This window comes from Astyanax mexicanus, chromosome 2, assembly GCF_023375975.1.
Source record: "Astyanax mexicanus isolate ESR-SI-001 chromosome 2, AstMex3_surface, whole genome shotgun sequence".
NCBI lineage: Eukaryota > Metazoa > Chordata > Actinopteri > Characiformes > Acestrorhamphidae > Astyanax > Astyanax mexicanus.
This window is the reverse complement of record NC_064409.1, coordinates 14,961,009-14,979,161: the sequence shown is the minus strand read 5'-3', so window position 1 is coordinate 14,979,161 and position 18,153 is coordinate 14,961,009. Positions and strand designations below refer to the sequence as shown.

Sequence of the window (18,153 nt, the reverse complement as noted above, 5' to 3'; positions counted from 1 at the left end):
TTGTTTTTTGTTTTTTTAACCTATGTCTGGATAACTTTTACAAGAAGAGTGTTTATAATTGGGCAAAAAAGGCTGTTGTCCCTGAAATGTCCAATGGAGTACGATGGTGAATAATGGGCTCTGAATGCCAGTGCTGAGACACTGATGTGAAGGCTTAAGAAAACATTAGGAAAATAAAAAAAACAGAGTCAAACCAAGCACTGAAATGTGAGTGTATCATAAAGGTATATATATTATTATTCCATTTTTGGAATTTTTGGTACAAAATAAACATTAAGAAAAATAACCAAAACAGACCTCTTAAGTTAAGTATAAACTTAAGAACTTAAGAAAAAGCATTTTTGTGAATCCCCAGTTTAATATTTTCCCTCTGATTTTTGATCCAGCCATCCATTTGTACTGACAGCAGCAGATAGTGTATATCAATTCTAGAATTAAAGTTTGTGTTTATACAGTTTGTGTTCTACACAATTACATAGTACATTATTTTATTTACTATTATAAGCTGCACATTTGAGATTTGATTGTAAGCCTTTTATATGAGAATGGCACTGACAGCGCCTCTGAAAAAGGTCACCTCTAAAACTGCTGATTCTAAAGAGTTTAGAGTTGCATGCCCACCTGTAAGACCAGACTTTTGGTGACTTTCAAAACAAACAAGTCAATCAGATCTATCCTTAAAACAATTGCAGAAATTCAGCAACCCAGATCAGTTGTTAATTCAAAAAAGTGACAGACAAGTGTTACAGAGACATTAGTATTTATTTCAATACATGTGTACTACAAAAACATGTTTCTGCACACATAACCATTGACCATTTCACAGTGGCAGCCTCGATTGCTTTATTTGATGTACACTCAAGCTTAAAGAGTAAGATTTACATTTTGGAGGCTTAATATGCTAAACTGACACAAACATTTGTCTTCATTTAAAGACAAAAAAATATTTGACAAACAAATGCATAATATTGTGGTGTATGCACGGCTCAGTAAAAAGCTCTTACAGTGAAGATGGGGGATGGACATAAAGTTGAGGTTATATAGCTATAGCTATAGCTTTAGGGGCACAATATGCCCGAATCCAATCCCTAAACATCACTCGCCTTTTATAAGTGTGTGAAAACCTACATTAGAGCAAAGATTTAGACCTTGTGCAGGGCTTAAGGGTTTTAGTTGAGATACACAAGCAAGTGTCGTCTGCTACATAAATGCAGGGTCACTGAAAGACACGGTCACAGCAAAGTCCTCCTTGTAGATGTCCCAGGTTTTGGACTTACGTGGGTTGTCCAGTTCCTCCCTTGACAGATAGAGCCTGTTTTGGGACCAAAGCATTATAGATTGCATTCAAGCAGCAGTCCATATGATTTTTCGTTTTACATTGAAAGCAGTAATGTTACTAAACTGAGAGGGGACAAAATATCAAAATATTCTAATTAATGAATTAAGTGGCCTGGCATTTTTATATATAAAATCTAAAACCTGGTAGGTAAACAAAGCCAGTGTCTGCTTCTGAGGACAATGGACAGCAAAAACCTCACCTGTTGTTCTCTACAAATGAAGTGTTGAACCAGAAATAGAAAGGATAGTCCTCATACCCCTTTGGAAGACCCTGGGCATAGAGAACAATAGAGAAAAAACATTTTGCCAAACAACTGGAAAAAACGATGTCCATAAAATCATTCTTACGTTACAATAGATTGGGAACTTACAGCCCTGGATTCAAACATGACCTTAACATCACCACAAACCACTGGCCCTTCCTGAAAGCTGATCACCACGGCATTGTTTTCAGTATCTGGGAACAGCTGGTAAAATATGAGAACACAGTATATGAGCGAACAGTAAAATAAACACAAAGGAACATAAGACAAACATCTGAAAGACCTTTCCCAACAATTACAATGTGATTTATGTTTTTAGTGGGCTGCTACTGTCTTTAAAGGTTCAATATTATGAGCTTATTGAATATTTAAAAGTTGTTCTTTAGTACATATTTAAAATATGATTTGGGGTTAAGATGATACCGATTCACAAACACTTTCACTAGTGTATGTATGTACAAAATCTTTTAATAGTGTATGTAAGGCTGTTTTTTCACACTATAGTTTGTTTGCTCTGGTCCAAGTCAGGTAATTAATTGATTCTCTTGGAGCATTTCCCTCATGGTTTGTTGTTTTAACAGAGGATAAAATTCAAGCTCACCAAAATGAGTCACAACAATCTTTGTAATCTCTTTGGTTGTTGGTCAGAGCTGTCTTGGCTGGGAGCAAGAAAGTAAACAGATTTCTGTGCAGTTTAACATGGAACAACAGCAGAGGTGGCATGTGTTCATTTGACTGACTCCACATCTTAAAACTGACAGAGTATGCTTGACAGATGGGTTGGATCAAGTTCAGATCATGTTCACATCACAAACCAACCAATTCAGAGTTCAGACCAACAGTTCTCAGCAGTCTCATTGCAGTTGTGATTACTGTACTCATCCATGTCCAAACAAACAGCACTACACGTAAATATGAACAGTTTATTTTGACAAATAAAAAAAAGTAGGTGTGAAATCACCCTAAACTACTAAATCATTTAGGGGTTGTGGGATTAGCCCACTTCACATGTCTGTTCTGGATATGCCATATAGCTCTGGTTTTAATTAGGAAACCACTGTGTTTAAGGTTCACAGTTTTTCACTTTTTTGTACTGAAACTACTCTTGTCATTTGACTATGAGGAAGTAAATACAGTTTTATACTGTAGAAAACCTTTAAAAGTTAGCTTACCCTACAGTTCGTCTGCGTGGCACAGACACACTGGAACACCTGCTCTCTTTTCACTATGATCCGCACCTTCAGATCACTGCCATTGCCCTTTCCCACACCTGCACAACAAACACAGCAATGCCCAGGAGCATTAAATTACATAACCAATATACATAACAGTGCAGTCACTCTGAAAGGAGCAGACTGACTGCAGATTTTAATTGGAACTACACAGGAAACAGCCCCTAAACATACACTGCCCCCCAAAAGTACTTGATAAGTCAGTCTCATTTCTTTATTTCTGCTTTAGACTGAAAACAAATTGGGTTTGACATTAAAAGATGAATAGGAGACAAAAGGTCAACAATTCAGCTTTTGTCCGAACTTACCAATTTGTCTTCAATATTCATCTTTAAATTATATTTTTGTTACACCAAAATGTTTTCACTAGAGCAGAAGAAAAAAAATCAATTGGCCTCAGTGTTTCAATACTTTTGTAGGAGAGTGCAGACATATAGCTCTGGAAAAAAAAAACACTTAAAAATCTCATTGAAAACCTCTGGAATATAATCAAGAGGAAGATGGATAATCTCAAGCCATCAAACCAAACTGAACTGCTTGAATTTTTGCACCAGGAATGGCATAAACTTATCCAAAAGCAGTGTGTAAGACTGGTGGAGGAGAACATGCCATTTTTTCCCCAGAGCTGTATGTTTAACTACTTGGTCTCAGTCTTCAACTGAGCACAGCAGAAACTAAAGGAGCAGTTCTGACACACTGAATATATACATACACATTCACCTCACCTCAGGAGAAATACAGTACCTGCGCACTCTCAAACTAAACGCTGTCAATCAACCATGTACACACCATCGTACCCGTGCGCCCTGTTGCAACAGAAAAAAACAGTTCTCAAGCTGACTTGATTCGAAATGCTCAAGGGCCCTTATCAAATATTACATTATAAACACATTTTCTTTTAACTTAAATTCAGCTGGTCAGCCATTGTGTGTTTGTTTCTTTAGTCTGGCACCCCTGCCGTCTATGAGACTACATACGTAAGAAGAAGAGGACAGCCGGGCATAAGCATAAACAGTGTACAATATGAAAAATAAAATACAGCGTCTACTGTCGAAATTTACTAAACCTCATGCGATTATTAAAAGATCTTAAAATTGTACAACATTCTACATCTATATTTGGTACAAAATATATTTGGCTCATTGTTAAACGGGTTACCAGAGTAACCACTCGACAACCACCTTAAAGACCCTAGCAACCATCTGGAATACAACTGCACAGAAATCAGCTAGGAACACAACACAGTAGCCATGTAGCAGCACCTTAGCAGGAAGTGGGAACCATTTCAGCAGTGAATATTATTAGTACTGTATCTTTAACATTGAATTCCATTTAATTAACTGTGTTCTGTGTCCATGGTTTGGTTTCCCAAACAGAGATTAAGCCTTTCATTTGTAGCAGAGATGGAGAGACAATAAAAACAGAAAGACAGTAAAATTAATCAAAATCTTGATTAAATACTTTTGCTAGTTTTAGTTTCCTCACTGTTTCCCCTGATTGTTGCAGTCACCAGGACAGTCATGTGTGAACTGTATACCTAAAGTCTTACACACCTGCCTAAAACAACTCTCTCAAACAGAATTGCTTTAGGTTTCTTCAGGTTTATGACCCCCCGTGTAACACTTCTCTATAAAAAGTACAGAAGTACAAACTGTAGCTATGCAACAAACCTTTTTCTGCTTTTATGGAGAGTAAAATATTGGTCACACAATTCAAGTCAAGTCAATTCGTAAGCAAATCTATTTGAGACAACTAACTGCAGTTAGAAGTGACTGCATATTGATTTTTGCCCAGGACTAACAAAGTGGCTATAAGTGTCCAGCAGATTTTGGCTGGATCACCCACGGAGTTAAGCTGCAGAGCAAACTTCAGACACCCAACATAAACCCTATTGTGAAGCGATTAGCTTTATCTATGGAGTAATGCATTTTTTCTTCATGACATCAGGAAAATACAGTATTCTTTGCTTAAATGACTCAGGTGGGAGCAGCTAATCATTTTACGTATTGCATTCCCCATCAAAAACATGTGATAAGAATATTATAACCAACTTACAATAAATACAGAAATACAGTAACATGTTCATAACAAACAGCTCTAGAAAAAAATAAAGAGACCACTTTAGTTTCTGAATCAAGTTTCTCAGATTTTGCAATTTATAGGTATATGTTTAAGTAAAATGAATATTGCCGTTTTATTTTATAAACTATGGACAACATTTCTCCCAAATTCCAAATAAAAATATTTTAATTTAGAGCATTTATTTGCAGAAAATTATAAACAGCTGAAATACCAAAAAAAGATGCAGTTCAGCTTTGTTTGTTGTTTGATGGCTTGTGATCATCCATCTTCCTCTTGATTATATTCAATTTGGTAAAAATTGGAAAAATCAAAGAAATTGATCATTTTTAAGTGGTCTCTATTTTTTTCAGAGCTGTATGTAGGCAACAGGCTATGCTACACAATCACTTGCCTTAAGCTGAGAGAAGCTCTGCACCTCTGAGGAGTCATGTGGTTCACCTTCTGAATTTGACTGCTGTATAAAGCATGCACCTGAGATTTGCTATACCCTGACATATCCGTGCCATGAAGGAAGAAAAAAAAAAAAACCTCCTCAGCTAAAATGAATAAGTGAATCCAGTTTGGATATGGCTTTAGACATTCAGCTGAACAATTATGGTGATGGGTTAACCTAAAAATCAAATCAAATACATATAGAAAACATTGATGATGTCTTTAAATCAGTGAAAACTTCAGCATCACCTTTGCCTCCTTTGCAGTGGATGGCAATGACATTCCCTCAAACTGGCAGTGTAGTTCAACATGTCACTGAGAACACAATAACACAAAGTTCAATATGTGAATAAGAGCTTAGGTTCTCTGCCCAAACCCAACCCAAGGTCTGACCTGGCTCGAGATTTCCCACCACTTTCCTCAGGTTCCTCGGGCTAAAGAAAATAATATAGTTATAAGTTATTTTCATTTTATATAAAGCTATGAATCAAAATATAGCAGAAACAAATCAAACTGTTTTTAAAAAAAAGTTGCACAAGTGCAAAGTGCACACTGTCCATATTACGCACTTCACCTGCCGCTGCGCTTTCCTCCAAATGTGCTGGCTGCTTGGCAATGCTGCATCAGCAGCAGCTCGAAAAGAAGCGGTGGCTGACTTCACATGTATCGGAGAAAGAGTGTGCTAGTCTTCATCCTCCTGGTGTGTTGGGGCATTACTAGTGATAGGGGGAGTCCTAACGAGTGGGTTGGCTGTGTAAATTGGGGAGAAAATGGGAAAAAAATATAAATAAAATTATAAAAGAATTTATTTTCTTTTCTTTAACCATGTTATATTATACTAGATTAGAGGAAAGTCATTCAGACATTGTTGTAGCCTAATGTTTAGGCCTTTGGATCATTGTTTGCATTGTTCATGTTATAATCTTTTGGAGATCTGTTCCTAATAATTAATAATATTTTTCTTAAATAATAGGTCTTATTCATTCTTCACTCATTCTAAACAGAACGAAAATGTTTTTTAAAAGCTCAGTTTTAATGCTCTACTTACTCAAAAAATGTCAGGTTTAATTCGGGCTTTGGCTCAAAATGACAGTGTATGGGGCAGGTTGGGTCGAGCTCTAATGTGAATCCTTATACTGCATTCCATCTGAAGTAGGAATTCAGAACTGGAAATTTCCAAGTTCTAAGTAGAACATTTTAACTGGAATAAACCCACAAGTTCAGAACGCAAGATGGCTACACCAAACATCAACAGTAGTAAAAGCAGTAGTATTTTACGTTTCATTAGCACGTCTAGCTGTTCATGTTTCCATTGTGTGTGTGAATGTGCGTCTGGTATCGCTGACAATGCAAAAAATTATAACCTGGGACATATAATGTGGGACATTTTTTGGTTACATTTGCTATAAAACACTGGTACATGATTAATAATTAAGTTGTAGTAAACATGAAAGTCTTTAGCTTATTTTATAATTCCCTCTGGAAAAAAAGAAAACAAGGGTAAAATATGTATACACATGTAGATTACAAATAGTGTTAACCTATAAATTTAAATTATTTTCTGTGCCTTTTCTATGCTTTCGCAGCACATTTTAATGACCATAGCGTGTTTAAAACATCAGAGTAGACAAGAATGTATATCAAAACTGATTATAGTAGGCCTATATTTACATTAAATATATTTAAATAATTAAAAAAAAACATTTATTTAAGCAATGCTAAGACACAATCTTCAATAATAAAATGTGTCAAATTCTGAGCGCTCCATAATGTAGGGCTAAATTACTTCACTCTGCACTGATGTATTAATCAGCTCAGGCCCATTTTAAACACTGATAAACATTTCTAATGTTTAACCTGTAAACAGTATTTCACACTTTCATCAAACATGATATAGAATCTTCTGTTTAAAACTTTGAACAGAATCAATTTTTAAATAAACTAATTTGGCATATATCTGGCTGTCAGGGAATATGTTTAGGTTGTGTCTATATTGTGTAGATTCTTTATTTTTTAACAGCTTTTAAATGCATCTGTTTAAATGTTGCCTTCTTGTCACCATTACTGGTAATTTACTTGCATATATAACCAATATGCTTCCCAAAGAGTGGAAGAGAGCAAGTGCTTAATTACAGCCTAAACACCTAGATTTTTCTCTGTGAATTTACAGTTATATTCCATCTGAAACTCCAATCAAGTTATCAAATTATTTTTTAAATAGCTTTTCTCAGTCGATAATCAGAGTCGATAAACGGAGTCGATAAACAGAGTCAATAAATGGAAACACAAAGTTCACAAAGAGTAAATTTGACTTTGACTTTGTTTTTTTTTGTTGTTTTTTTTTTCAAAACTTATCCAGGCCTGAAAATGACTATTTTCAAGTTCCTTTACTTTTCCAGGTTTTTCATGACCCTGTTCCACAGTGCTTCATATACACCTCAATAATAGCTAGTTATGTACAGGTGCAAGTTTCACTTATAGGGTAAGACATTTTTTCGACATATTTTGTACAGTTATTTTAACAGAACGTTGTCGACTCAGGTGTGAAGTTATTCCCAGCTCCAACATCCAACATAAAAGCTAAATGGAACACAACGTTAACGGCAGAAGAAGCATTTGAGTAAAGTGCTGCTCATTACTTACTCTAATGACGGTACGTTATGGTCGTCAATCATCACTCGTTGCACTCTGTAATGGAAGAACAGTGGATCGTAGCCTTTTTGACCTGAAACAAGACCAAAGCTATGCTCAGCACCACTCATTTATTGAGTGTCTCCAGCAATATAATATAATATTATATGATCTAACTTACTGCAGAGATTGTAAACTCTGTAATGATCGGGATGCTTTGTGTCCAGAAATATGGCAGCTTCCTAAATACAGCAAATTGTAACATTGTTACATAAAAATCTGTTTAAATCAATAATTCAGCTAAAATAATTGCCTTCTACAGACTTTTCAGGTTTATTTTATTTTCTTAATTGTTAAGCTTACTTTTATGGGATTTCTGTAGAGTGCCTGCTTTCCAGGTGAGGGAAAAGACACGGCAACAAACATTAACTATTGGATCCCAAACCAAAAGCAGAAAATCTAGATTCAAATAAGATTACATAATTAGGTAAAGCATCCCAACCTGTGACATAGGTGAGATCCAAATCAAATCCATCCTTTTTGTTACCGCCTTTTGTTCTCAGATACCTGCAAGATTCACAAATGCCACATATCAGCATACAAACAGTAACTTGGGTGTATTTTAAAAGGTTTTGATGGATTTTAATAATTTTCCAACCTATTTCTAAATACATCAAAATGTTTAATTTTTTTATTTAATTCTCTCTGAATCATGATGAAATAATCAAACTGTAATTAAGTTTAACATTTCATTAGAATCTATATGAATAATTGATATAATTTAATTAAAATAAAAGAATGATGGCCAGCACCCATTTAGATCCTCACCTTTCTTCTAGTGACCTTCTCCAGATCTTTCTTCTGAGAGGCCAGACGAAAGACACGCACCAGGATAACTATCCTCAAAGCCCTCAGGAAGCTCACCACCCTGTTAATGATAGAGAAAATCACATGAATAGCTAAGAAAGAACAACATGTAGATGAATAGTTTACCACATCATCTGAACACAGCATTTGTTCTTTGCATTGTATGATAATTTAATGATGAATGGACTAATCTGCCTCATGAAGTAGCTCCGTAAGTTAGCAAACTAACTTACATAGCTAAGCTGTTTTGGTTCTACTGTCCCCAAACGCCCATAAACTCGAGCCACGAGACTCATATAGCTTTCATTGCCAAGATTTTACCTGCTATCACTAAAGATTAATAAGATAAATACACGTTAGCCCTGTAAATCCACCTAACGTGCAAATGATCTTAACGCCAGCACAAACGAGTAACGGATTAGTGAACACGCAGGTAACCCTCGCTGTTTCTGAAAGAAAACTTCTCCTCTGTCTCTGTTTATACAGCGATGGTTTGGGTTTAAAGCTGGGTTTGTTGGGCTGGATATTTGCTGCAATATTATGAACTGAGATCAACCAGTGCTAACCAGTGACTTTAAAAAACAAATAAACACAGCTGTTACTGGACTGAAGGGGTTATAAATATATTGTAGCGTCCGCCTGGACTCTGAAAGAAGGACCGAGTAGGCAGTTTAAGTCGCTTTATTGACTTAACTTAGAACACAGGTTGCTGTAGGCCGCAACCACGCCGAAAAATTAGTGTTGTGTCGTTCATGAACGATTCGTTCAAATGAACGAATCATTTGAGTGAACGAACTGAATCCAATCACTTCCCCAGCTGATTCGTTCATTTCTCAGTTCAGTAGTTAAGCTCAGCAGCGACCCCACAGGCCGGCAGGGGAACTGCTGTGTGGTCTGTGAATCACCGGCGAATCTGGTGGCGGAGACTCTCACTGCGAGGAAACTTGCTCAATGCTCAGTGATTCCTTCACTCACTGAACTGTTATCAGGGCTGGCGCTCTCGAGAAAGAAAAACAAGGTTGAGGCCTGGTAATAGTAATAATAACGTATATTGTTATCGTGGTTATTTTTTTATAATATTATTACTATTAGTAATAATAGTTGTATAACAAGCATATTCATAACCAATAGACAAAGTTTCTGAAGTAAAGGGCATAAGGCCACCTTTAGCATGATGATCCTTGGATTTAATTTGTTCTGCACCCACAACAGTGAGCGTATGGATGTGTCTTTGTTTTATTTATATGTATTTATTTTAGTTTCTTGACCTTTTGTTTTGCACTACAGTTACGCTATTTATTTTCAATTTGATTGCACATTGAAGTTGATACTTTCTTCTGAATGTAAATGTTTTATGTTAATTTTGCTCTTAATGTAATATCTATGTTGCAGAAGTTCATACTTATTTTTTGTATTGTTATTTGTAATGTGATTTATATATATAAATCACATTACAAATAGCATAATAAGAAAAGTCTCCCGTTTTTTTTACAAGTGTTGTAAAAATATATATAAATAACAAATATTGAAATATGTAACTAAATGTTGGGTTTATTATACGATATCGACCTTTCCGTCTCCCATCTTTTTAGTGAACTTATTCTAATGGTTCAGTTCATCTAAAAGAGCTGTTATGCACATCACTACGAAAAATAACAAAAGGCTAGTGCTAACTGGTTAACTCTAGCTCTCACTCTCAGCACACACTCACGGGCAGCTCTTCTCTCTCTCTCTCTCTCTCTCTCTCTCCCTTCACACACACACACACACACGCGCTTTCCTGCTCTGCCCCTCCCCCTACCCCAATCACAAGCCCAGCACAGAACAGAACAGTGAATTCACAGTGAACAGAATATAAAAGCAGCTTCGCTACAATATAGCTAATTGTTAAGAATTTAAAGATTAGGCTCCTGAAAGCCAGTAATGTTGACCCTGCTAAAAAGTCCAGCTCAAAATCAGAAGAAAACATTCCCTATACTCCCTATATTTAACGATCTAGCCTCCCAGTATAAAGTACGTTTTTCTGCTTTTGAGATTGATTATTTAGTAGAGAGTGTAAATCTGTACTGCAGTAAAAGTGTGTAGTTTCATAAACTTGGCTCGACCTAAATTTGGCTCACTATCTTTATAGGTCAGTTGCTTTAAAACAAAGCAATGTTAGCATAATGTAATGGAAGTGTGACTTGACTATTTTCACCGGGTAAAAGAAGCTTTTTTTTAAACACAGGGGGACTAATTTCATCCCTTAATTTAAAACTTCACAGTGCAGTTTACACTACACTGCAAAAAAAAAAAAAAACTAGACATAAAATATATGCAAATTAAGACAAATATATGTATTATTATCAGAGAAGAAAATAAGATTTATTGCCTTAAATTTAGATAATTTCACTTGCTAAGATTTAGTTTTTTGCAATGTAATGACTGTGAACAACTTATTACAATATAGATAACTAACTACCTATGTAGTTATGTATGCATTAGTATGGTACCTAAGCTGTCAGTCCTCTGCTATTCTGAGCACTTCAGAATAAAGATGAATCATATTTGTCAGCAAGTTCTTAGATTTTAAAATGTTATTTTATTATATACACACACACATATATATATCATATACATATATATAATGAGAGTACACCAATTTAGCTGTGAGTAAAGGAGAGATTCTAGTTGAGAAACTGTTAAAATGAAATGTAGTTTTAAGAATGTCAATTAGCAGTATTGCCATTTTATCTCAGTTTTGGTTGTCTTTCATTTTTGCATCATCTGAACCTGGGAGTTGTTCTTTAAATTGTCAATATGTCCATACATACACCTTGTTTTAAATAGCTTGTGCTTAATTTAAATGAAAAAAAAACTTAAAAGCTGGTGTTTTAATAAATATTAGCAATAAATAATACACATCTAAAACAGTAAAACCATAAATGTAATACATACTTTTTATTTGACTAGACTAGGCTAAAATGTTTTGTTGACTAAATGACTAAAGTGTGACAAACTATTATACGTTTTAGTCAAAAGACTAAAACTAAATTAAAGTCACCTGTCAGAATGAATGCTGGACTGTATCTGTACTTAATTTTAAATACTTGTCATTCTTAATTCTCTGTTCTGAACATTTTCATCCAGGCTTGCTTGTTTAAAAAAAATAGTTGTTTTACTAATTCTATTATTTCATCATGATAGTGTGTATCCTGCAGTAAAGTTATTTATTTGGTTACTTTTTTGACATTTCTAGTTTAGTAAATTAATTACAAATACAGGCAGTGTATAAAATGGTATGAGAGAAGTGCTGAATCAGGGGTTTGCCCAGGATCCCATACAAGCTAAAAGCAGTGTATGTTAATGAGACAAATGTATGAAATATGGAGAACTGTAGATCTTCTTATTTGGATAAACTATTACAGGACTACAGTAACTATGTGAAAGTAAATCTACAGATCTTTCTCTTCTGTAAATTCAGGCCCAGTCCCCAAAGACCCAGCATCTTCAGTGTCCTGGAGCTCAAGCAGCAGCACTTGCCACTCCACCGTCTCCATCCCCACCCGAAAGAGGAAGATCAGCAGAAGGAGGCTTCCAGGATGTAAAGAGGAGGAGAGGAGAGGGAGAGCAGATCAAAGCTTTGTAAATTGCTTTCTAAATAAGTGTTTTTTTTTCATTGTTATTGCTTGTGTCTGTGTTTTCTATTTATTTGTTACAAAAAATGTAAATGTGGGTTTGAGGGCCTGATTTAAGTGTCTCCCTATTTCTTCCTTTTTCCCAAGATCTCGTGACCTCTCGCCACAGAAATAACTTTCTGGTCTCAAAAAAGTAAACAGGCACAGTAACATATTTTGATAGTTTGAGGTGCTACACATTTGGTACCTACAGCACATGTGAACCTACAGAAACTCCATGCACAAACAATAAAATAATCCCTGTCAATCATCTTGCATTACTGTTACAGAAATTAAACATCCACAGGGTCTAAAAGTCTAACATTGCCCTCTACTGGAAACTGAAAATACTGGTAGTGCCCTATGATAGTGAATATTAAAGTTGCAATAAAAGAGCAATACATAGAACAATAAAAAGCAAAGAAAACTAAAATTATTGTTAAAAGTTTTTTATCCAATAGCTTTGATAAATACATTTTATTGAATGAGAAGATAGCAGCGTTTTTGAGTTGTGGTGATGCGTGGCTTTGCATGTTACAGTGTTCACAGATTTATTTCTCTAAGCGTTCCTGAGTCCATACATTGAATTAGTACAGGCTCGTGCTCATGATGTTTTTAATGTAAGGGCATCTGAGGGCAAGAATTTCACCAGCTTCCAATATTGACTGTCAGCTGTTCCACTTGGACACAGGGATTATGTTAAACATCTTTGCACATTTTTTTTTTTAGTTCACAGGCTAGTGAACATCTGCCTCTGTAAAATGCTTTTTTAAGGTATTGCTGCTGTATATATTTTTATTAGTACCACTTACTTTTACAGCTTTTTGTACCTCATCCTAACTTTTTAAGATACATGCCTGCCATCTAATTCTGAATAAGACAATGAAATGAATTGTCATGAAATGGTTATGAAAACGTTCTTACATTCATTAACAAATGCCCAAAGTGTGGCCTTCATGTTCATGTTTAAAAAAAAAAAATAAAATAAATAAATAAAATATTATATATATATATATATATATATATATATATATATATATATATATATATATATATATATATATATATATATATTTTTTTTTTTTTTTTTTTTTAAATTAAAGACAAAAGTTGTACATTCCTTTTCTCCAGAAATAAAAGTGTCGAAAGCCCAGCATTCCCTTGTAAAAGAAAAGCGCATTCAAGTATATTTTTTTAAAGCATACTTAAGTATGTGTTTTTAAACATAATTTTAAATACACTTGAAGGATATTGTAAATTTAGTAATTTGAGTATTCATGCAAATATTTTGTACACACTAATGCTACTGGGAAAAAAATATTGTTAAAAATGTATATTCAATTAAAAATGTAATTTTTGTTTCATTTACCTAATTTAAGTATTCTTCCTTTTCACAAGGACTGTCGTGATATTCATGTCTGTAGATCAGACCAGCTGGACTCTAAAAATATATAGCCTGTCCAGTGAAGAGATGTAGGTGGCACTTTCACTGAGGGAGGAACGGACACTGCAGATGAAACTTAATCAGTCTGATAAGAAACTAAAGCTTGAGAGAAGCTTAAAAAGACCATAATCCTGAGTCACCAGGCCAAAGCAGCACTGGAGCTGCTGCAAATCTGCTCCATATATTTTACTCTCAGCATGAAAATGCTGCTCTCAGAGGGGGAGCTGCGGCATATTTACTCCGAAAGACTCTCAGCTGTCTCTGCAAAGCAAGGTGGATATACCAAATACTAATATGTGGAGTTGAATAATTGATTTTTTATATACAAATTTAGCAAAATAATACTAACTGGAAAAAACATTGGCTGCATTCCAAGAGCTCTATATTTATTATTATTATTATTATTATTATTGTAACAATGTAAGAAACAAACCTGCCGCAATGTGTCCAGCAGTGACCTCCATGACATCATCGTAGATCTCCAGCATGTTTTCTAACAAAAATAAAGTGAACATGACTTTTATTAGGGAAGTTTTAGTTGTTAAGATTAGAATTTGCTCACTCATACATAACTCTACAGACCCATCACAATGTTTGAGTTTTGTTCCACAATAACATCATCGTAATTATCTGGTTCTTCCTCTGCAAAAAAAAAAAAAAGAAACAAAATTCTCAATGACTGATATTGGTCATTTCATCTGATATCTTTCTCTTTTAAATTGCTAGCTTTATACATGGGAAAGTTGAAGAAATATATATATATTTTTTTTTCTGCAGAGATGCAAATAGGCATTAGTGATAAGGACAGATAAAAAAACAGAAGCACACCTGCTGCACTGTCAGGTGTTTGTCCAGCAAAAATGACATCATAACTTAACTGTATTTCCTCATTATCTGCTTTACCTAAAACATATTAGAATAAACTGATATTACTAATATGTATTTTCAGTTGGCTTTTTATTTCATTTACATATATTTTATTCCTAAAAACATAATTTTATCTTCACATGTGTAAGTGTGTAACATTATTCAGTGGGAAGAAAAGATAAATTAGTGCAATTTATTAACAAAGGAAGAAAATCTACAAAAAAACACTACTAAAATATAACAATATGAAAAGAGAGTTATCTGACAAGTATTTGATTAACTGCTACATTATTTCTGTAAAGACCAGACATTTCTGCTTTGAGAGAAAAAAAAACATTTTACTCTTACTTTCAGTTGAGACAGTAATTCTTTTAGGGATGAGCCTGGTGTCAATCTCCTCATAGACAGGCTCAGCTGAAGTCTTCCTCCTCTTAGAGATCACTGTGAGAGAGACAGAAAGAAACATGGAGTCAGTTCAGTAGAAGAGAAGACTGATGACAGATTGAAGTACTAATGATGATTAGAGAAAGTACAGAAAGTGGATTGTAGATGATCTCTGAATCCCCCTACCTCTCCTGAGCACTCTGTTCTGATAAAACAGCACAACCAGAAGCACTAAGGCCAGGAAGAGCACAGATCCCAGAACCAGGAGAGACACTGGATAGATGGAGGGAACAGCTGGTGGAGGAGTTTGTGGAAGTATGATTCTTCTTGTCTGTGGTTGAGAATCTAAAAAACAAACACAAAATGTATAGACAATTTATACATGAACACAGTCCTTTTATTGGATGTGAATAATTTTGTGATGAATATTATGGAAGATGACATATGAAATGTCTATAAACACAGAATGATCTAGACAGACTGGTGCAAAGCACATACAGACTCTCACTATTGTTACTTTCTATCCTTCCCAAAAACATTACAATTATTAAATGATGGAAACTAAATGTGTGTGACCAACATTATGATCAACAATAGTTACCGAAGTTGCTATCAAGCCTGTTTACAATGGAGAAAAGTGGTCCCTGACCTTGCAAGACAAAATGTCCCATCTGTCCTCTTTTATTATTTAAAGGCAAAGTATGATACAGGAAGCCTAGTGAGTGAGCATAAAATAACAATGTGATGTAAGTATTTTTCTCAAGCATGTGTAAAGTTTCTGTAACAGTTAGGAGGCAAATATATTCATTTGTGTCTGTTCTTCTGACCTCCACAAGTGACTCCAGCACTGTGGGAGCAGTCAGTGTGGTTCTTCAGGGAATGAGGACAGTCCCACAGGTGAATCTCATTCCCTCTACACTTCACTCTGTTCATCCAGATAGTTCCTCCACCAGAACCATCAGCAGCTCTTCTATTAGCACTCAGCGCCGGCCCACAAGCCAGCTGCCTGCAGATCACCTGAGCATCCCTGATGTCCCAGAGATCACCACATACAGACCCCCATGTTTTATTATGATACACCTGCAGCCATCCAGAACAGCTTCCTACTCCTCCCCTCAGCCTCAGAGGAATGTGCTCTACAAACACACCACAGAGGGAAAAAATGATTATCCATCAAAATCTTACAAACATTTACAACAGTCGTATATACTGTATGATGAAATATGTTCTTATAGAGATGTGGTAAACCACAAAAAAGCATTGTAAGATGAAAAATATATACAAGCAGAAGAGAGCAGGAAAAAAAAAAAAACAGAAGTAGCCATAGTAAAAAAAAAAGCACTTACCTTGTTTTACCGTTTTAGTTGAAACAGTTGATTTTTTTAAACTAATATTTTTTTTAAATAAGATATTGCTTCTAATAGAGTGTAGTTTGTCTGTCTTCAGCAAGCTGTCTGTTACACCTGTTATTTCCACCACTAGGGCTGTGCCATATCGTATCAAACGCAAAAAACGATACTATACCCTGAAATATCGTGCCATATCACCCACCCCTAATTATCACTGCAGGGCACCACTGGGGTTGCTGTTTTTATCTGTCCAATATTATTCATTTTACTTTATTATTAATTATATAGATTATATAGAGTGCATTAATAGTATCATGACTTTCTTGATCACTGATGTCTGTTACCATCTGATAAAAAGTCTTGTATTTTTTTATATCGTAGTTTGGGGGGGGGTGCCATATCATATGCAAAAACAGAATTTAATTTTTATTTTGTTTCAGTAGTGTATTTTTAAAATAATATCTTTAATTCAGTGTTTTGTCATATCACCAAGAGTACTGTTATCGCGATAAATGCCATGAAATATCGTGATATTGTTTTAGGGCCATATTACCCACCCCCATCCACCACACCTGTCCTGTCTATTCCTGAATTCCTCAGACTTACATAGACACTCTGATGGACTCCATTACCCAGAATTCCTCTCTAAACCTTTGTTAAAACTATCACTGTAGAAGTGTTATCTAAAATATGTTAAAGTGCAAAAAAATATGCAAACTACAAATAAAACAGTGCGAGCAAAGACAGGAATTGCTTATTAGTGAAAGCATGCTGGCAGAACATGCAGTCAAAAAGAAAGAAAATGTAGTTTATCAAAGACATGATCATTTTGATAATGATAAGTTTTCTTACTTGAGCACGGTCTCTCATGAGGAGATGAATCACACAGCCAATTTGTCAAATCTAGTGTATTTCCATTCTCTGTGGTAGGACAAAAAATCAAATATTATGAAATTCCAATTACAAACTACATTAGTTCTAGCATTCTTTAAAGTCTTTAACACCTCATCATATCTGCCTACCTGAGCAGGTAATGCAAGCAACCTCATTGCGATTATCACACCTGTTCTCCCCCCAGGAAGAAGGTGGACAGTGCCACAGAATGGAGTCATGTTTCCTACATTTTACATTATCCAGCCAGTTAGGAGCTGATTCCACTCTTGCTTTAGACCAAGACTCACTGCCAGTTCTTCCACAGTTCAGCTCTCGACAGATCAATTTTGCAGTTTCATCAGTCATCCCATTTACACACACATTCCCCCAGGTTCCATTATACAGGTGCTGGTCAACGAATTAGAATAATTTGAAATAGTGCAATCATGAAATTCTTTGAATGCATTTTTTGTGCAGAAAGCAAATCAGGTGTTCACCGCACCGGTCCTACTCGTTAGACTAATCACAGAACTCGTTACCTGGAAAAAAATTTGCTCAGCTGAGCTTTCCAAAAGGCCCATTTAGGCCATTTAACTGTGACACTGTTGTTTTATTGAATTAGAATAATGGAGAAACCGTTTCATTGAATTAGAATAATTTTTATTATAATTACAATCATCACTTTCTCAGTATTTTGTGGCTGCCCCCTTGGCTTGTATGACTGCCTGAAGTCTC

At 35.2% G+C, this 18,153-nt stretch overlaps 1 protein-coding gene across 1 annotated transcript in view; it reads right to left on the bottom strand.

Moving 5' to 3' along the window:
* Positions 1 to 743: 743 nt before the first annotated feature.
* LOC125793903 (scavenger receptor cysteine-rich type 1 protein M130-like) overlaps positions 744 to 18,153 on the bottom strand; it is a 31,020-nt gene continuing 13,610 nt past the window's right edge. Inside the window, exons 4-23 of the mRNA XM_049473426.1 lie at positions 17,398 to 17,466; positions 16,024 to 16,332; positions 15,846 to 15,911; positions 15,383 to 15,541; positions 15,161 to 15,253; positions 14,774 to 14,848; positions 14,528 to 14,587; positions 14,379 to 14,438; positions 8,807 to 8,906; positions 8,481 to 8,545; positions 8,342 to 8,365; positions 8,160 to 8,220; positions 7,991 to 8,072; positions 5,741 to 6,097; positions 5,597 to 5,662; positions 3,578 to 3,639; positions 2,774 to 2,871; positions 1,710 to 1,805; positions 1,539 to 1,609; positions 744 to 1,312 (exon numbers count right to left, since the gene is read on the bottom strand). Of these exons, the coding sequence (XP_049329383.1) occupies positions 8,899 to 8,906; positions 14,379 to 14,438; positions 14,528 to 14,587; positions 14,774 to 14,848; positions 15,161 to 15,253; positions 15,383 to 15,541; positions 15,846 to 15,911; positions 16,024 to 16,332; positions 17,398 to 17,466 (899 nt within the window). The 3' untranslated portion in view covers positions 744 to 1,312; positions 1,539 to 1,609; positions 1,710 to 1,805; ... (7 more) ...; positions 8,481 to 8,545; positions 8,807 to 8,898. The remainder of the gene's footprint in view (positions 1,313 to 1,538; positions 1,610 to 1,709; positions 1,806 to 2,773; positions 2,872 to 3,577; positions 3,640 to 5,596; positions 5,663 to 5,740; positions 6,098 to 7,990; positions 8,073 to 8,159; positions 8,221 to 8,341; positions 8,366 to 8,480; positions 8,546 to 8,806; positions 8,907 to 14,378; positions 14,439 to 14,527; positions 14,588 to 14,773; positions 14,849 to 15,160; positions 15,254 to 15,382; positions 15,542 to 15,845; positions 15,912 to 16,023; positions 16,333 to 17,397; positions 17,467 to 18,153) is intronic.